General features: G+C 37.2%; 1 protein-coding gene and 1 pseudogene across 1 annotated transcript; one reads left to right on the forward strand and one right to left on the reverse strand.

Moving 5' to 3' along the window:
- The first annotated feature begins 7,741 nt into the window (after nt 1-7,741).
- On the forward strand, nt 7,742-16,264 carry LOC121754345 (annotated as a pseudogene).
- A 3,274-nt stretch (nt 16,265-19,538) lies between these two features.
- Nucleotides 19,539-21,554, reverse strand: LOC121756253 (protein HAIKU1-like). Its single transcript, XM_042151752.1, has one exon. It carries the CDS (start codon nt 20,909-20,911, stop codon nt 19,865-19,867), a length of 1,047 nt encoding a protein of 348 aa, XP_042007686.1. The 5' UTR covers nt 20,912-21,554; the 3' UTR covers nt 19,539-19,864.
- Nucleotides 21,555-21,905: the final 351 nt, after the last annotated feature.

Consider the following 21,905-nt stretch of genomic DNA (forward strand, 5'->3'; position numbering starts at 1 on the left):
CACAGTTGGGGGCTCAGACGCGGGCTCAGATGCCGCAGATTTGGGAGTCCCGGATAGTGGCGACAACGGCGACGACGGCGAGGAGTGAGGCGGGGGGCTCGTGTTTGGAGGAGGATTTTTTTAAAAAATTAATGTAATTTTTTTAAATTAATGTACTTTTAAAAATTTTAATATTATTATTGAATTTTCCCGTATCTGTGTCGCAAATTTAATTCCGTGTTTTGTGTGATTGTTAATTATTTGTTTTTTATAATTTTGTTTATTGTGGCTAGGCTATAGCTGGCCTATTGCTTGTCCAGTTGTTTGTCCTGATGATGTGGCAGGAGGAGTTTTTAGTGCTGATGATGTGGCAGGTGAAGTTTGTGGCTAGGCTGTGGCTGGACTATTGTTGGCCTATCTCTATTGGAGATGCTCTAAAACTAGACCATTCAATAAACTAGTATCACATCCATGCTATGCTAGTTCATTTTATTTTTCTTCAAAATATGAAATATTGATTTGAAATTAAAAAATAATATTATTATATGGGTTAAAATCATAAATTATTATAAATGTATACAATAATACATTTGACAAAAGTAGTAAATTTTATTGTTGTATAAACATTACTTATTCTTTATATATCTATTTTATAAAAAATTAATATTAAATAGTTTAATGATTCTAAATTCGAGTTGTGACAATTTATTTTATTTTTGTCTGAAATAGTACTTATTTGTACAATTTTATTAAATACATATCAGTCTATTTACACAAAAAATACCTATAAGTTATCATTTAATGTTATACTTTTATTGATATTGACTATGCAAAATGTCTATTTTTCATTATTGTCACGAAATTTAAGAGTCTTCCATATATTAATTATTACATAAAATGGTTCCAATGACATTTAAAATCAAAACAAAAATAATTATGATATAATTTTAAAATAGTTCTAACATCACCAAATTATTTCTCACAAACTTTAATCTTAAAATGGTCTTAGATGTACAACGTTTTTGCAAGTTTGGGTACATAACATTGCAACAAGTATTAAATACGTATGGCGGTATGGTATATAAAACTGTACTTTGCAAGTTTGGGTACATAAAATACTTTTAGTAGATCCACAAAATATTTGTTGTATTCGAAAAAAAGATTAAAATATGTGGTGGATTTACAATGAAATTATGGAATCATTCTAGTATATTGTTTGTAAAATTATGATAATTTACTAAATGAATATTTTATTTAAATAAACTACTTTATTGTTGAACATTGAGTAGAAACAATTTATTTTTCCAGTAGTATAGCACATATTCACAATTAAACATTTTTGCAAGTAAATTAAATTGATGTCTCACACATAATTCTAGACAAATTCTTCAAAAATAAGAATATAGAATATAGAAAGACACAAAATAAGAATACAGAAAGACACGAAATTAAAACACTATAAACAATAAAATTAAGGTAATGAATGTTATAATAAGTGAAAAGCCAAAGGGCTCCCCATGATCACATTCAATTACTCACGCCATTTGATGGAGTGTGATGACAATAGGAGTAAAACTAAAATTGAGGAATGTGGATTGTTAATGAGCTTACTATTTAGGGTATTAGTTACTAGTATTTTAATTTTAAACGTTTATGTAAATTAGTTATAATTATTTGACCTTTCACATAATAAAATAATTTTAATTGATATATAAATTTTTAAATAAAATGACATTATTTAAATTTTTTTAAAACTCCCCTTTTATATATGGAGTTATAATTATTTGACCTTTCAAATAATAAAAATAATTTTAATTGATAGATAATTTTTAATTAAAACAACATTATTTTAAATTTTTTCAAAACTACCATTTTATATATGTATATATAGATATATCTTAAATATCCAACAATAATAATTATTTTATAAAATTGTTTGAAAAGTAAGAACATTTTTTTGTAAATTACTAAAATATACCAAAAGATTGAAAATCCCCAACTTTGTAGCAAATGAAATGTAAAATTAATTTAAGATATTATTTATCAAAAGCTATAATTTAAGATTGCATTGGTGAGACACTTCCTATTAGAGCTTCATTTCATTGCAATATAGTGACCATAAAGGGTGCTGGATACCGCGTCCATCCGGGAGGTCTCGAGTTCGAACCCTAGGTGGCGTAATTTGTCTTTCCTCCTTGTTATAGGAGTTGATTTGTAATTTCCTCCTTCATATATATGATATAAATATATGAAGTTAATTTTTTTTTTAAAAAAAAAAAAAAAAAAAACTTTAAAATATACTCATATCTAAGCCCCCTAGCTCAAGTGGTTGAGGAGGGTGGCAAGGATACCGCACCATCCAGGAGGTATTGAGTTCGAATCCTGGATGCCCCAACTTGGGATTAATGTCCCATGTGGGCCTTTACAAGGCTGGTTGCCTTGGGGCTTGGCAAGCTGATGGGCTTGGAACCCGTCTCGGGTGGCGGCTGTTCACGGGCGTAGACCCGTCTCGGGTGGTGCCGTCTCAGATGGCGGCTGTTCACGGGCGTAGACCCGCCGGAGGTGCCCGGCTGGTTGGCGGCCTGTCTACGAACCACGAGGGGCTGGGGAAGGGCTGGTTAGCTTGCCGAATGTATCTCGAACTCCTAAATATGTATGTCCGGAGGAAAAAAAAAAAACTTTAAAATATACTCATGTCCAGAGCATATGTCCTAGTGGCAAGGAGCTTAGACATTATTGTATGATGTGCCGAGTTCGAGCCCTCTTGACATCAATTGTAGGAGTTTTTTTAAAAAAAAAAACTTTGAAATATACTCATCATGACCAACAAATGAACCAAATATCAATAAAACTCTCCCTTCGTCCTAGTTCAATTTACTTTGTTGATCACTTATTCTATTGTGGGGGTTTTAGATCTGTATTCGATATCTTACACTGGATTGACCTACTTGAACTTACTGAAGAATCTGTAAATATGTAACTAAAGAATTGTCTTAAATAAATTGACAATCATCAATTTTAATGTTTAAGATTTGATATGCCAATACCGTCTATGTTATTTTGCTTTGAAACCTTTTTATTTTTTAATTTTTTATTAAAGAATTATAATGTTAAAAAGTAAGCATCATGTAGATTATATTTTTCTAATGTCCATTTATTAAAGAAATACACTTTTAATTTAATCGATGCAATTATGGACAAAAGTTATAAAATTGCACTGTTTTGACTTGAGTTTTTTTTTTTGTTCTTTTCTTTTTTTCATATCTTGATTATAGTGTATATTTATTAAAAAAAACACCAGACACTGTGAGTGTTGAGAATTCAAGAGAAAAGATTTATAGGGATGAGTATTGTTCATTTAAACGCATAATATATAATTGCGAGAATTAATGTGGCAACCACAAATTTCTAATTATTAGTCGTGCTGCTGTTTTTTTAATTGACTTTTGGGATGATTTGCACATAAAAGAGCCATAGTTATTATTTTAAAAAAATAACGACAATTCAAATACTCCTAATTAAATGATATGGCAAGGTATCAATATTCCAAGCATTTTTTTTAAATGGCCGACTAATCTAACTTATCTAACTTATATAATAATGCCATTAAAGCCAATCAATTAATAATTGATTAAGAAAATGAAACTAATAAAACTATCCTAATGATGATTTGGAAACACCATAATGTATATAAATATATTATAACTGTAACCGCCAGAATTTATTAGTATGTCTATGAAAATAAAAGAATTGTTCAACGGGCAACGTTTAAATTATGGTGTTTATTCTTAAATGTCTAAATTATAGTATCTAAATTATATATTTAAGCTTAAATGGTAATTCCACAAATACCCCAAAACTCCCCCTTTATATATACTAGTATCATACATGTGCGATGCACATATTACAATATTTTAACACATTGGTTTTCGATTTTAGTTAATTGAATGAAATTAAAAACAATATCATTATGTAAAAATTGTAAATAAAATAACAATGAATTATACAACTAAAACATACCATAAACTTAAAATTATTAATAACAAATTATTGAAATTTAGAGAGCTCTGATTCATCATACATGAATTGATTGGGACATTTAAAATATCATTTGATTAAGAAGAAAAAATGAATCAACTTACATCACCTATAACAAAAAATTCCAATTATATTAGTTACAACTTATAATAATAATGATAGAGAATTATATTTTAGTCATTTGACATTTACTGATATCCTCAATAACAACAAATATATTAAAAAAAACATCATCCTAAACAAAATGAATAAGAAGTTGAAAATTATAGTGTCTTAGTGTCTATAACAACAAATGTAATATTTAAATATTTATTATTTACAACACTATTATATTTAATTATTTATTTTTAAAAAATAATACATCCAAATCTAAAAATTGTGTTATCTAATAATATAACTTTTAATCATTCTATACAAAAACTCAAAATAAATTATGTCAATTATTTATTTTCATGTATTTTTAAGCCATACGTAGAACTAACAAATAAAAAAAAAGAAAAAAAAATAAACAACTAAACGAATACATACCAAAAATATATGAGTACTAAATTTTAAAATATAAATTTAACTTACAATAATCAAAAGATATACAAAACTCTACAATTTCTCACGAAAGAGGGCACCGCCTTCTTCACCAAATTCACTTTTACAATCTAAATTTTTCTTCCAAAATTTTCGTCAAAGCTTTTCTCCTCCGTCCTTCTCTATCACGCACTAAATTAATTTGCAAATATGATGTGCTTCTTATTTACTAATGAATTAATGTATCTCAAAATAACAAAAAAAGTTCCAAGAAATAACATAATGTCATTGTAACTTATGTAAAATTAATTTGTAAAAATGATGCATTTCTTATTTACTATAGGATCAACATATATGAAAACAACACAAAAAAAAATATTATACTGAATTCATTTGCTATGAATGTAATTTTAAATGTAATAAGTATTAACTTTATAAAATATTTAAATTTTCTAACTATTGATTTAATAATATCCAAAAAATATATATATATATAAAGCATCACCAATTTTCTAAAATTCTGCAAAACAATATACAAAAACTATATTAATACAAAAGGAATCTGTCCTACAGTATTTTCCATTTGCTCAAGATATGAATCTATAACACTTTCTCATGGTGGACAACAAACTATATTATGCCTGCAACCAGAGTAACTTAAAAAATATATTAAATAGAAAATAAAAATAAAATGATGATTCAATACTCATTGGGAATCAACAATCTTAATATCGATGAACCAAGAATTAGATTGTGAGATGACATTGTCAAGGTCGACGACAACACTAATTATATCTACAAAAATAGACACCGAGACAATGTTAATAAGCAAATAATATTAATAACAATAGTAATAATAGTAGTAGTAGTAATAATAATAGTAATAATAGTAATAATAATATAAAAAAATTACCATAAAGTGCCTATCCAACAACATTTTCAATCTACATTTGATAACATATAATGGGTTTAGAAAAATTAACTAAAAAAACGTAATAAGATAAGAAACAACACCATACATACGTTCATGGAAAATACATTCCAAGTTAATGACATTTGATTTGTCACCATATTTAGTCATTTCAAAATGACGCACACACCAGACTCGGATAACTGATTTGGTATTGTTAGGCATTAGATCACGAAGGAATGTGAATTCCATGGCTTAGAAAATTCTTCTTTCTCCATAGGATTTGTGATAGAATAAGAGAAGATAAAGAGGAAGTGAACCCTACGATAGAAAATGATGGATATTTATAGAAAAAAACATAAAAAGCTATCCAAAACCCTAAACCCACCGTACGTCACAAAAATAAAAAGGTATAATTTATCTAGCTAATAATGAAAATTAAATAAATAATTATTTAATTAGAGGCCCTAAAAGGCTAAAACCTCCATTTCAATTGAATAATCATTAATGATTATTTAGTGAAATTAGTGCTGATGGTTAAAAAAACGCCTAAAGAAGTTTATTACTCTTTCAAAATAATCAATGACATAATTAAATTGCTTTCATTGCTTTTAATTGGTTAGCCATTTCAATTGAATTGCGATCATTTTATTGCTCATTATTTAGTAAATTTAGGCAATGGTTAAAAAAAACGCATAGAGAAGTTTTCTGATATTTTTCATATAATCAATAGAAATATAACGTTTAGTATAACACATTGGGCTTAAGAATTTGTTAAATGCTCATTATTTTATTAAAAGAATTGTAACATCGCGGTTACTTATTATAATGCTCTTAAAAATTAGTCAAAGTTTTTATTAAAATATCTAAATAGATATTCAAAGCAACTACTTATAAATATTCGAATTAAAGCCTAAACTTATAAGTATTTAAATTTAAACCCAAAATTTATAAATATTCAAAAGGCCAAAACTTGCCTTTTATATATGTATATAGGGATGTCAATGTAACATGAACCCGCGGGCTGACCCGAATAACCTGATAAAAATACAGGGTTAGGGTTGTAATTTCGCAGCCCAAATTTAAAATCGGGCCATTCGGGCTGACCCGTTCGGGTTGTCGGGTCGGCCCGTCGGGTTGAAGGCTTTTGCACAACGAGCAGTTTTTGTAACGGTCATAACTTTCTCTACAAAGCTCCGATTGAGGCGTGCAATATATCCACGCGAAGCTCTTTCGAAGACGAAGAGAATGATATGTATTAGAGGTTTATCAAACTTCAAAATCGCGAGAAATATAATTAAAATCATCCAAGACAACCCTCTAAAACCATGCAAAATCCAAATACGTCAACCGACTATATAAGATCACGAAAAAAATCACTATGTGGTTCATGGATTCATAATTACTCGTATATAAAAGCTTTCTTTTAGTATATTTCCAATACAATAGTGCAAAGTGTTTTGACACTGCTTCGTCATTGAATTATGCGTACTTTGATATTCTTAAAACAAAGATAAATTATTATTTGACTTATTTACAGCTGGAATGAATTAAATTTGACCAATCATAATTCAAGAAAACTTAGAGGTACTCCAATTAGCTAGCATCTTGATAATTCACTCTTTAACAATTCAAAATATTTTTGTTACATCTACGATGCACCTCTCACGTTATGAAAATTTTATTTAATTTTATACGAATTGATTTATGTTTGAATTTTGAAACAAAGTGTTGATTTATGTTTTAAACACATAAACATAAACATACTATTGATAGATATTTTGTAAATAAATAAGTAATGAATAAGTTATTTAAATTTAAATAACTTAATCTTTTAAAAATATTAAAGAAAAATAAAAATATGTATTTCATTGTTGAATGATTAATTAAAAATATGTATATAATTAAAGAAAATTTAAAATACGTATTATTTTTTGAAAATATTAAAAGAATTAAAAATACGCATTGGCCCGAATAACCCGGTGGGTTAGCCCGAAACCCGAAGGGTTAGGGTTATGGTCGAACTTTTATAACCCGAAAAAATCATAACCTGAATAACTCGTACCCGAATTGCCCGACAACCCGAACGGGTTGGTCCGATTGACATCCCTATAGATAAAAACTGACGACCTAAAAGGGCAACAAAAATTGTCTTTTGCATTCTCTCTGTAATTAATTTTCTCCTAAAACCCGACCAGCACAACAATTTAGCTCCCTGTCGCTGCCGTTGAAATTCGATTCTGTTATTTTGTAGACCAATTCCGAAGTGGATAAACCAATTGCTCAATTGCTATGGAGCAGCGCTTCGCCAATTCGTGGCGGATGACCGTCAATGAGAAGAAGTTCATTCAGACGGCGCTGCTTTCTGACCTCCGAACCGACGGCCATGGCCCTTTTGATTACCGAAACCTGACCATCCAATTTGGAAGGTAAGTTGTTATCTTCGCTATTTTCTCTTGTAATCTCTTTGAGAGTTGTTCATATCTTCAAGAATGGGTAAATTAAGGAATATAGGTTGTTATTTTGTAAATTTATTCATGGATACCACTTATAGATACTCTAAGTTGTTGCCTCATATATTGTTATTCTCTATACTCTTCAATTGAAATTCATACTATGATTTAGTAATAATTGTAGGTGTGTGGGTCTAAAATCTAAATAAAATTGTGAATGTTTTGGTGTCTGAACAGTGAAGATGGTTCATCAGAAGTCCAGCTGGGCCAGACCCGCGTAATGGGGTTTGTGACATCACTGCTAGTGCAACCTTACCGTGATCGTCCTAATGAAGGTACTCTTGCCATATTTACTGAGTTCTCTCCAATGGCAGATTCTTCTTTCAAAGTTGGTCGTCCTGGGGAATCTGCTGTTGAGTTGGGACGGATAGTTGATCGTGGGTTAAGGTAATTTGTAACTCAGCATTTGTTTATTAATTTGCTTATTTCCAGGACAACATTTTGCTTGTTTAGTTGAAGACTTGAACTTAATCATAGGTGATAGAACTAGGAGATAGCTTAAAATTGATGTTTTGTTTTATGCTGAATTTGAAACTAAAAATGGACTTTACAAAGAAAGTACGGCCATCGACACAGAATCACTTTGTGTTATTGCGGGAAAATGGGTGAGGTCTGTCCGTATTGATCTTCACATTCTAGACAATGGCGGGTAAGTTGTGCGTCTATGTCTTAATTTGATTTGATCATCTACGTTCTTCTGCGCTGACCATTATAGACAATTTTATCGACATCTCTCTTTTTCCTTGAAAATAGGAATCTTATTGATGCCGCCAATATTGCAGCCTTGGCTGCTCTATTGACATTCAGAAGGCCAGAGTGCACATTGGGAGGAGAAGATGGTCAGGAAGTTATAATACATCTGCCAGAAGTTCGTTCTTTCCCTTTCATAGATGATCTCAAATATTTTTTATCTGATGTATTGGATATCGCCCTCAGCTACAGTGCAATCTATGAAGACTCATGGATTATATGAGTTCTCAGATAATCAACATATGAGTTTACTGTGATTTTGCTTGGCAGCCCTGTGTGAAAACTAGATACTGAAGTTCAATTTGTTTCGTACTATGGCAGGTTAGGGAGCCCTTACCATTGATTGTACACCATCTCCCCATAGCAGTAACATTTGCATTTATTGGTAACCAAAGCATAGTGGTAAGCGAATCATATAAACAAGTCTTTTTCTCCGAGTTCACATGTTTGTTATCTCATAGTATTTGATTACTGATTAGTTACATTTCTGATGCACTACTCCCCACATATGTTGCTAGAATAGGGTTTAACTTTGTCACCAACATTGAATTTGATTTCCGTTCGGAGCACGTCAACATACGACTTCTGCCTATCTTGAGCTTATTTGATCCTTGCACGGATTTGATGCACAATTTCGGTCATCTCCTTGATAGCGTCGGGTCCTAACATCCCTCTTTCCCCAACCTCATCCCAGTAGAGTGGGGATCGACACTTCCTACCATACAGGGCTTCATACGGTGCCATGTTAATCGTTACTTGATAACTATTGTTGTAGGCGAATTCAACCAATGGCAGAACAGTTTCCCAACTTTCCCCTCGGTCTAGGACAACGTCTCGCAGCATGTCTTCAAGTGTTTGAATCGTCATTTCCGACTGTCCGTCAGATTGCGGGTGATAAGCAGTGCTAAGTTCAACTTCGTGCCTAGCTCCCGTTGCAAACTCATCCAAAATTTTGACGTGAACTTCGTATCGCGTTCGGACACAATGGTCTTTGGCACTCCATGCAAATGTACAATCTCACTCACGTAGAGCTTAGCTAACTTGTCCGATCCGTAGGTAATTCTAATCGGTAAGAAGTGCGCGCTTTTAGTGAGTCGATCGATGATCACCCAAATTGCAGTATTCCTCTTTGTGACTTTGGTAAACCCGTCACGAAGTCCATAGCCAAATAATCCCACTTCCATTCGAGAATATCGAGCGGTTGCAATTTCCCATATGCTCGTTGGTGTAAGACCTTCACTTGTTGACACGCTAGACATCGTTCCACAAACGATGCTACATCCCCTTTCATTCCATTCCACCAAAAACGTTGCTTCAAATCCCGATACATCTTCGTGCTTCCAGGTTGAGCAGTGTAAGGCGTGTCATGTGCTTCACTCAAAATCTCATTTTTCAGCGCCTCATCGTTCGGCATACACAATCGCCCATCGAATGTCAAAGCATTGTCCGCCTCCTCACGGAAGTGGTCTTGTTTCTCGGTCCTCACCTTCGCACGTGTCTCTTCCAACTTCTCATCACGTCGTTGAGCTTCTATGATCTTGGTTATTAAGTTTGACTCAATTACTAGCGTCGCTATTCTTCCTCCTTCTGTCTCGGGCGCTTTCACTATCTCCAATTGCATCCTATCGAATTCACAGATCAACGTTTCCTCTTGAGTTAGAAAAGAAGCCAGTTGAGGTTGGTTCTTCCTACTCAAAGCATCAGCTACCACGTTCGCCTTGCCCGGGTGATAGTGAATACCGCAGTCATAATCCTTCTCGATCTCCAGCCAACGTCGTTGTCGCATGTTCAGCTCCTTCTGCTCGAAGAAGTACTTGAGACTCTTGTGATCCGTATAAAGGGTTTTTTCGCTCTGGCCTGAGATTCTTCTTTCAGATTGAGTCTAGATTAGTACCCCTAGTCTAAAAGTGTCACGAAGGCTCAACATCCGAAGCATCACGCTCAACCAAAAGAAAATGAGGTATGTTTTAAGTTGTCGAAAGAATATGAAATCGGTGATGAGATGATAAGGATGTTTTGACAAGAGTATGCATGTGTGTGAAAGTTATGTGTGAATATGATAATGTGATGGTATTATTATGTTGGAACATGAGCATGAATGACATGATGTCATAAATATGTGTTATGTGTGAAAGTACTACGACGTAAGCATGTGAACATAGGAAGCCTTAAGATGACCTCAAACTTGGTGATACGTGACAAGCTTTAGATATATCACGAACATCGAGGTAAAAGATTTTTTTTTGAGAAATCTTCGTCTACTAGGGGAAATCTTAGATGGTACGAATAAAATAAACCGCACGCAAGGGCGTTCAATATAGTGTCAGAAGGCGACGAGCAATGAACGAGTACCGCCTCTATCAAAGAGAGGAAGGAAAAGCTCTGAGAGAGGTCGTCGCCCATTTCGAAACCCTGTGGAGAGAGATCCATGGGTACTATGAGACGGCTTATGGTGACATACGAAAGCTAGTTGGGTTAATGCCCGAGAGTTGGAAGGAGTGGATGGAAGCGACGGCTAGTCGTTTCACTTGGCACGAACCGAGAAGTAACGAGATGAACGGTGACATGAACGGCTTCCTGAAGGCCGTGTATTGTGCTCTAGTCGATTCTCGTCATGAGCTACCACCTTCGGCGAATGAGGAGGAAAAACGAGGTAGAATATGAGGACAAACACATGGTCGAGATTGGACCCTTGGCGGGAGGTGAAGACGGAGCAAGAGTAGGAATGGTTCCGGGTTTCGAGGACGATTATGTATGGGATGCCAGGGAAGATGACGAAGACCTCCGTTTGCTTGACGAGGATGACGAAGAAGAGGACCCGGAAGAAGAAGAGGACCCGGAAGAAGAAGAAAATAACGATAGATAGTTCGATGTTGGTTTTTGTCCTAAGTCGTTAGAAACGAGTACAAGTAGTACATCTCTTGCTTTTGATCTCAAACGAGTGTTTTGTTTTTCCTTTCCAAGCTATCTATCAAAGTTCCACGTTTTATTTGACTTTGCGTACTTGTGGTTTTATCGATGTGTACAAGTGAATGAATGTAAGGAAGCTATGTTTTTTATAACAATGAATACTAACAACGATGCTAACTTGTGTTTTAGATCAGAATGTCACCGAGACGTAGACGTGGCCACGAGTAGGGGGCAATGGAGAGGAACGGTCCGAGGGAAGTGTTGGAAATCAACCCCCGCCTCCACCACCACCCCTACCTCAACCTCAAGAAAAAGAATACACCAAGACCTTCCGGAAGGAAAACCCCCCAAAGTTTGATCGACTGGGAGAGCCACCAAAGGCAGAGGCCTGGATACGCGACCTCGAGCGTATTTTTGATTTTATGGAGTGCACCGATAAGGAACGTCTGGCTTGCGTGACTTAACAATTGACTGGGCCTGCTGATTTTTGGTGGGAAACCAAGCGAAGGACAATGGACCCCGCCCGCCGTGAGGCGCTGACATGGGACGAATTCAAGGAGGAGGTGGAACTCTACTATCTTTGCCCGTCTGTAGCTCATGAGAATGACGGTGATGGAATACGACCGTGCTCTTTGTCCATCTGTAGCTCATGGGAATGTACTTGTTGTACACCTCCTCCTTGAATTCGTCCCATGTCAGCGCCTCACGGCGGGCGGGGTCTATTGTCATTCGCTTGGTTTCCCACCAAAAATCGGCAGGCCCAGTCAATTGATAAGTCATGCAAGCCAGACGTTCCCTATCGGTGCACTCCATAAAATCAAAAAATACGCTCGAGGTCGCGTATCCAGGCCTCTGCCTTTGGTGGCTCTCCCAGTCGATCAAACTTTGGGGGGTTTTCCTTCCGGAAGGTCTTGATGTATTCTTTTTCTTGAGGTTGAGGTAGGGGTGGTGGTGGAGGCGGGGGTTGATTTCCGACACTTTCCTCGGACCGTTCCTCTCCATTGCCCCCTACTCGTGGCCACGTCTACGTCTCGGTGACATTCTGATCTAAAACACAAGTTAGCATTGTTGTTATAAAAAACATAGCTTCCTTACATTCATTCACTTGTACACATCGATAAAACCACAAGTACGCAAAGTCAAATAAAACGTGGAACTTTGATAGATAGCTTGGAAAGGAAAAACAAAACACTCGTTCGAGATCAAAAGCAAGAGATGTACTACTTGTACTCGTTTCTAACGACTTAGGACAGAAACCAACATCGAACTATCTATCGTTATTTTCTTCTTCTTCCGGGTCCTCTTCTTCGTCATCCTCGTCAAGCTAACGGAGGTCTTCGTCATCTTCCCTGGCATCCCATACATAATCGTCCTCGAAGCCCGGAACCATTCCTACTCTTGCTCCATCTTCACCTCCCGCCACGGGTCCAACCTCGACCATGTGTTTGTCCTCATATTCTACCTCGTCTTCCTCCTCGTTCGCCGATAGTGGTAGCTCATGACGAGAATCGACTAGAGCACAATACATGGCCTTCAGGAAGCCGTTCATGTCACCGTCCATCTCGTTACTTCTCGGTTTGTGCCAAGTGAAACGACTAGCCGTCGTTTCCATACATTCCTTCCAACTCTCGGGCATTAACCCAACTAGCTTTCGTATGCCACCATAAGCCGTCTCATAGTACCCATGGATCTCTCTCCACAGGGTTTCGAAATGGGCGGCGACCTCTCTCAGAGCTTTTCTTTCCTCTCTTTGATAGCAGTGGTACTTGTTCATTGCTCGTCGCATTCTGACACTATATTGAACGCCCTTGCGTGCGGTTTATTTTCTTCGTACCATCTCCGCGAAGATGAAGATTTCCCTCGGTAGACGATGATTTCTCAAAAAAAAAATCTTTTATCTCGCTGTTCGTGATAGATCTAAAGCTTGTCACGTATCACCAAATTTGAGGTCATCTTAAGACTTCCTATGTTCACATGCTTACGTCGTAGTACTTTCACACATAACACATATTTATGACATCATGTCATTCATGCTCTTGTTCCAACATAATAATACCATCACATTATCATATTCACACATAACTTTCACACACATGCATACTCTTGCTAAAACATCCTTATCATCTCATCACCGATTTCATATTCTTTCGACAACTTAAAACATACCTCATTTTCTTTTGGTTGAGCGTGATGCTTCGGATGTTGAGCCTTCGTGACACTTTTAGTCTAGGGGTACTAATCTAGACTTAATCTGAAAGAAGACTCTCTTTTGCCATGTTTACTGAGTTCTCTCCCATGGCAGATCCTTCTTTCGAAGTTGGTCGTCCTGGGGAATCTGCTGTTAAGTTGGGACGGATAGTTGATCGTGGGTTAAGGTAATTTGTAACTCAGCATTTGTTTATTAATTTGCTTATTTCCAGGACAACATTTTGCTTGTTTAGTTGAAGACTTGAACTTAATCATAGGTGATAGAACTAGGAGATAGCTTGAAATTGATGTTTTATTTTATGCTGAATTTGAAACTAAAAATGGACTTTACAGAGAAAGTAGGGCCATCGACACAAAATCACTTTGTGTTATTGCGGGAAAATGGGTGTGGTCTGTCCGTATTGATCTTCACATTCTAGACAATGGCGGGTAAGTTGTGCGTCTATGTCTTAATTTGATCATCTACGTTCTTCTGCGCTGACCATTATAGACAATTTTATCGGCATCTCTCTTTTTCCCTGAAAATAGGAATCTTATTGATGCCGCCAATATTGCAGCCTTGGCTGCTCTATTGACATTCTGAAGGCCATAGTGCACATTGGGAGGAGAAGATGGTCAGGAAGTTATAATACATCCGCCAGAAGTTCGTTCCTTCCCTTTCATAGATGATCTCAAATATTTTTTATCTGATGTTTTGGATTTCGCCCTCAGCTACAGTGCAATCTATGAAGACTCATGGATTATATGAGTTCTCAGATAATCAATATATGAGCTTACTGTGATTTTGCTTGGCAGCCCTGTGTGAAAACTAGATACTGAAGTTCAATTTGTTTCGTACTATGCCAGGTCAAGGAGTCCTTACCATTGATTGTACACCATCTCCCCATAGCAGTAACATTTGCATTTATTGGTAACCAGAGCATAGTGGTAAGCGTATCATATAAACAAGTCTTTTTCCCCGAGTTCACATGTTTTGTTATCTCATAGTATTTGATTACTGATTAGTTACATTTCTGATGCACTACTCCCCACATATGTTGCTAGATTATTGACCCATCACACTTAGAAGAAGCTGTTATGGGTGGAAAACTGACTGCTACTTTGAATACAAATGGTGATGTATGTGCAATTCAAAAGGCTGGAGGAGAAGGTGTGCTGCAAAGTGTTGTTATGCAATGCTTGCGGATTGCATCTGTGAAGGCTGCTGATATTACAGGAAAAATTTAAAAAGCTGTCAGTACATATGGTTGAGCAGTTGCTGGCATTTAATTTACTTGTTTATTTCTCGTAATGATTTTTATAACCTGGCTTCGTGACATATTTTGCAAATATTTATCGGTTCTCCAGGTTGAATTATATAAAACAAGTAGAGATTTGAAAAAAATCAAAAGACATCCTGATTCAGTTAATATCAGCAATAAATTGAAGAACATGGAGAAGCCTAAACAGAAACTAGAGAAAACAAGTGGCAGTCAAAGTGATGATATGGAAGTTGAGAGCCACTCGTCAAAGAAAGATGGACACAAACGTAAAGCCGTCATTGGTAAACTCTAATTTCATGACTTTGTCAATCAGTAAAATCGCTCTTACAATTAAAAAGCTGTCTTGTTGTTAAATAACTATTCTACTGGCTTTGTCACTTGTCAGTGAGTGAAATTACTCTTACAATAAAACTCCTTTTTTTGAACATGAGTCTCTCCCTGTATTGCTCTATGTGATTATATATAATCCTGGTTGTACGTTCATGTTAGTAGTTAGCAACTTATGTCTGTTATGCTGCTAAAATGATAATCCCTGTAAAGTGTTACACCAAATGAATGGAAGCCTGCAGTAACTGCAAAATCATCAAATTAGTTACTATGTGGTCCAATTTATGATTGCTATTAAGGAATCAATTTATCGAAATCTTAAAAAAAGGTCCTCAAAATGTACATCACTATATGCCTGGTCTGAATTATTAGTCACAGGCATGTTCTTAATGTATGTTATTTTTGCTTGCAGGGATCCATATTCCAAGGTTGCTGATGCTGATGAATTGAAAGAAAGCCGCCTAGCTTCACGAGGTATTCTATTGGTAGTTCTGTCACCTTTGTGTGTTTTCTTGGACCAGTGACTACATAGGCACATCGTCATTGACAAGCTCTCCACAGATTTTCAAGCCATCTGGGAATCACATAACTGTCAATAAAATTTTCATATGACGTACTCCTGAAAAGTTCTCGAAAGATATATTCATGGTGTGAAGACACTAGGCAGCATCCAGAAAGAAAGTTGTGATGGTTCCCTCCCGCGGCTGAAACTGCTAATGCTCTTTTTCGAAGATGGCACATGTAAATTTCCTTTTTGTGCCTCTGCAGGTGCATCTTTTGAGATGGCTTTGATGATGAGGTCGTCGACTTGTAATTTGTCACATGCTGTCTCAAACTCGAACTAGCTGCAACATCTCTTCAGATCGCAGTTAGACACCGGTATGTCGTCTTATTATTCAGAACACAAGGGCACCTATACAGCTCTGTAGAGCAATGTAGTTGGGATAGTGGTTTGCTTAGTTGTACTAAATCTGAAATTGGAAATTTTTTGGCATTTGTCGTCATTTGTACACAAATGAGAGTGAATTTGATTAGAAAGTCAAGCTATCCCTAAGAGCATCTCCAATGGTCGGCGTCACCACCGGAGCGCCGATTTTTCGCCCACGCCGGTTTGACGCCGAACCATTGGAACCGGCGTGGGCGAAATCGGCGTCAAAATCGGCGTCGCCATGCCGATTCCCGCGCTGACGCCGGTTCCCACGCCGATCCTCACGGGCGCCATTGTGGCTCCCGGATCGGCGCCAAACCGGCGTCGGATTTAAATATTTTTTTTTTTTTTTCGCAAAACACTATATATACGCGCGTTGAACCTCATTTTCATTCGCACCACTTGTTTTAACGAGTACTCTCTCTCTACCTTACTTTCTGTACAAGATCAATTTAAGAAATGAGTAATGCCGGTGGTAGTGGTGGGGATGCGGATGAGTACGAGCGTATGATGAACGAAGAGCTTGATGCCTATACGAGCCGTGAGGTTGATCGATGGATGCAGAGTTATATGCAGCCGGCGGCACCTCGCCCACGACCAGTTGTCCACCGTCGACAAGTGGTGCATCGTGATCATGACGCTGCACATCAGCGCCTGTTCACAGATTACTTCGCAGAGGAGCCGCGTTTTGACGCCAACCATTTCAGGCGTCGTTTTAGGATGAGGCGGGACTTATTTATGCGTATTGTTAACGAATTGGAGCAGCGATATCTGTATTTCCGCTTCAGGCACGATGCGGTTGGCAGACCCGGCCACACCCCTATTCAAAAGTGCACTGCGGCAATCAGGCAGTTGGCCTACGGCACCGCGGCAGACATGTGGGACGAATACCTCCACATCGGTGAGACGACTGCCATCGAATGTATGAAGTATTTCTGCCAGGGCGTGATCGAAGTATTCGGTGATCAGTATCTCCGAAAGCCTACCCCCGAAGATTGCCGGAATTTGCTGCGGATGCACGGGGATCAGCACGGGTTCCCGGGAATGCTAGGCAGCATAGATTGTATGCATTGGGAATGGAAGAACTGTCCCGCTGCCTGGAAGGGGTTTTACACGACCGGCTACAAGGGAAAAAATCCCACGATGATCCTCGAGGCCGTGGCTGATTACCGGTTGTGGATTTGGCATGCGTATTTTGGGATAGCCGGTTCGAACAACGACCTAAACGTCCTCAACTCGTCGCCCCTTTTCAACGAGCAGTGCCAGGGCGTCGGTCCGGCCATCAGTTTTGTCGCCAACGGCAACCAGCATGATATGGGCTACTACTTGGCGGATGGGATATACCCTAGGTGGCCCGTCTTTGTGAAGACGATCCGGTGCGCATCAGAGCCGAAGAAGGCCTACTTTGCGACGCGGCAGGAGTCGGCGCGAAAGGACGTGGAGCGCGCATTTGGTGTGCTTCAAGCTCGATGGGCTGCAGTTAAGGGACCAACGCGTTTGTGGCATGTCGACTGCATTGCTGATATAATGTATGCCTGTATTATCATGCACAACATGATCGTCGAAGATGAAGGTGTACAACTGACTGATTGGGCCACCGACGATAATGAAGCAGGTCCAAGCCACGGCGTCATCACCGCCAACGTACGAGGTGGGGTACCGCACGATGAAGAAGCCCTCCTCCAAGCACATGCCGACATGCGTCAGACGGAGGCTCATATTCGACTGCAAAATGATTTAGTTGAAGAGTTGTGGGCGCTGAGAACTGCAAGGCGGTAGTTTTTATGCAAATTTATGTAATTTTTTAAATGTAATATTTTTAATTATTGTACTTTTTTTTATATTAATGTAATAAAAAAATTTTAATATTATTATTCGAATTTTCCGTATTTGTCTCGTAATTTAAATTCATTATGTTGATACAAGTGTAAATTAAATTATATAATTGTTATTAGTGATGTGGATAGGTAGTGTGAAGGCTATTTGATGGCTATTTGATGTCCAGTTGATGTGGCTAGCTGATGTGGCAGGAGAATTGTAGTGCTGATGATGTGGTAGTGTGAAGGCTATTTGACGGCTATTTGACGTCCGTCAGCATTGGAGATGCTCTAACGCCATTGATGATATTTCTTGATCCTTTCTTCTTATTTATAACATTTTTGTCTAGCAAATCACCAAATAAACAAAATTTCTTGATCGAAAACACTTAAATTTCATGACATTCCCAGTTCAAGCGTAAGTTAGTGATTTTCCAAATTGATGAAACCTTTTATGTTACAAAATCAATGATGTTGTATATAGCAGGAAATTTCTTTTAAAGACATGATTATTCATTATTTATGGCATAGAGATTGTGAGTTAAAAACGGAAAAAACGATAGTTCAATAATAAACGAGATAATCTTGTTGGATTTGTTAAATTCAATTCAATTCAATTCAATTCAATTCAATTGTAGGATTTAATTTATTTCAATTCTAGAAGTAACTGAACTTTCACGATGTAATCAAACATCATAAATATTTAAAAAATTGCAGCACGCCTTTTTCAGCTATGTAGTATGACTGCATCAATTCAATTGGGTTTGGTTTAAATAATTTGGATAGGTTTGACATATTATTATAAAAATAATTGAAAAGCGGATATTTTTGATTTTTTGTCTCCCATAAAATAATTCCAGAAGATGCGATTTTATTCTTGCACCTTTTTTCTGAAAAGTGTATTAAAGAAAATCTTCGTCTTACCTTGCTGACTCACATCCCTATACTATTCTTCTTTCCTAGAACAAGAATGACACGTATCCATTTTCCCCCAAAAAATTTAGAGTCTGTACAGCTGAAGATATATAAAATTTTGACCAAATTGGCAAATTGTAGATAAAAAAACACTATTACTAGAAACGCACACCTTCCTATAATAATGATTAGTATAATAGGAAAATCAATTAGGCCTTTCAACGACAAAACGTCAACTACTTACTATAAAGCAAAGTGTGCATAAACCAACTTAAGTGTTTTCTTGAAATAGCTACACTGCCATACACATGATTCAATAATCATCTTCATAATTAGTCAGAAAAGAGCACATTCAAGAATCAGCAAGAACATGGTTTGACACACTTGACTTAACTCCAGTTAGTTATGTTACTATATGAGTACTCAATAGCAAAAGATTATGGAAAAAACTGAAGGTAATGGAACAAATATAGATGAAACAATAAGGTTATACATAAACTTTGCAAATTCTACAACACTATCAGCTTCGTCTAAACACTAGAGTTGGCTTTGAAATCTCTACTAAATCATCTAAACACTAGAATTACAAAGAATCCAGTTCGGTAGCTGTTACATAGTTTGCGCACAAAGAAGACAAAAAGCTGTGTACAAGAGTGAATACAAAAAAAAAGGTAAAAGGAAAAGTACAAAGACTCGAACATTTTTCAAGACTAAGTTTTGTATCGCAGCTTACATCACAATTCCTGAGATTCGCCTAGATTTGTAGCTTGCGCTCGACTAAACCGTTATTGGTTCCTCCATCTTGGACTTGGCACAGGGAAAAACCCGGAAGGGGGCAAAGGAAATCCATAACCAGGAGAGGGAGGTGGATGAGGTCCAGGACCTAAAACTCCAGACTGGCCCATAGAACCAAACGAGAAATTGGGTGAGATTGGGGGATAGTCAAACCCTGGAGAAAGCAACGGATAAGGTGATCTAGGAGATAACAGGTTCATGAAGCCAGTAGGCGAAGGTAAAAGGAACTGGGAAGTTGGAGAGGGTACAAGGGGTGGAGGGCCATTTTCCCTAGGTGAAGGGAGAGGGGGCATTGGCCCCTTCATACGAGGTGATGCAATAAGGGGTGGAGGGCCATTTGCCCTAGGTGAAGGAAGAAGGGGTGGAGGCCCATTGAAACGAGGAGATGGAAAATTCGTGGGAGGTCCATTTCCTCTTGGAGGCATGGCTGGGTTAGGAAATGCATGAGGATGTGGTAGATTTTGTGCAGGAACTTGATGTTGCATATGACCTTGTGGGAAAGGGTGGGGTTGTCTGGGACCAGAATCTATGATTGAGTTCTGAAGGTATCTCATATATGCAGAAATGGGAGACTCAGCAGTGTTTCCCCATACATCAGGAGGAGGGGAAGGTAGCAGCATGTTGGGGGAGTGCTGATCATATTGGACCGGGGGAGGAGGCCTCCCTAGGTTATTAGGGTAAGGCATCGGACCTGGTGCAGGCATTCGAATAGGTACATGAGGATTAGTGGGGAGCTGAGGCCTACCAGTCGAAGCCAGAGGTGGGGGTCGAACTCTCTGTAACCGGTTATTGGGGGGTCTCGGGTGGGTTTGGGGAGGCCTAGGAGGCTGGTCGCGTAATGGTGAACCAGTAAGCTGCTGAACTATGTCACGGAAATCGTTCTTGTTGATATTGTAGACTTGGGGTTGAGGCTGCTGCCTTCCAGCAGCACCGGCAAAGTTAGGCTGATGCAAGGGGCTCTTTTTGATGTTTTTCCCCATCTTGTTTACACCCAAATGATCCATTTGCCTATTCGTAGGAGGCTGATTTGGATCCATTTTTTCGAGACTAAAAACTCTACTTTCCAAGCAAAAACCTAACCACTCTTCTTCTTCTTCTTCAACAAAATACCCCAATTTCAGTGATCAAATCAATCCAAAACATCAATCACCACCACTACACTTTTTCCAGCAAAAACCTAGCTGCTTCTTCTTCAACCAAAAAACCCCAATTTCAGTAGTCAAATAGCCCAAAACCTCAATCATCAAACAAAATCACACCTCAAGAGTTGAATTCAAGAATCTGGAATCTTCCACCAAGAAAAAGCAAAATCTTTAGATCTTCCTTGCTAAACCTCAAACCCTCAAAAGACAGATTACACCTGAATCTATGTGCTGAACTCCAAAACCTTGATTATTTAACCAAATCCCCAAAACCCCACAACTCCTCAATATTTCACTCAATATCAAAGGATTAAATTTATAGATATGGAAAACACAAAAAAAAGAAGAAGAATGAGAAATGGAATGGAGACCTTGAGGTTGGCGAGTGGAGTCTAGCGATTATTCGTCTGCAGCTGGAAAAGCGCCGGGGTGTGAATTGGTAAAGGGATGAATGAAAGTGGAATGTAAGAATGATTATTTTATTGAGAATTGAAGGCAGCGGAGCGGAGACCACCCACTTTGAATATTGTTTGAATATTATAAATTCAACCAATTTCCTATTCGTACATGTAAACTGAAAACGTATTGGAATACAATAGTCCTGTGAAGTTCTATCTGTAATTATTTATTCCTCCATCGAAAATAAGACATAATTAGAAAAACACGGAATCGAAATAAAAAATTAATCTTTCTGTCCCGCCCATTCCCCATTTATGATGACTATTTTATTTGCATGCTCATGTTCATCATGTATAAGCTATATCAATATTTGCTTACAAAATATTACTCAGGCGACTTATTACTAATATGGTATTTCAATATATGCTTTGTATCTACACATCGCAAAAGGCTTGCTTGATTGCGGCTGAGTAAGTGCGAAATGTAGTAG

The sequence above is a fragment of the Salvia splendens genome, chromosome 11 (genome assembly GCF_004379255.2).
Source record: "Salvia splendens isolate huo1 chromosome 11, SspV2, whole genome shotgun sequence".
Classification (NCBI taxonomy): Eukaryota; Viridiplantae; Streptophyta; class Magnoliopsida; order Lamiales; family Lamiaceae; genus Salvia; species Salvia splendens.

What these genes read in the sequence shown, in the direction of transcription:
- LOC121756253 (XM_042151752.1), bottom strand. Translation starts at nt 20,911, where the DNA reads ATGGATCCAAATCAGCCTCCTACGAATAGGCAAATGGATCATTTGGGT.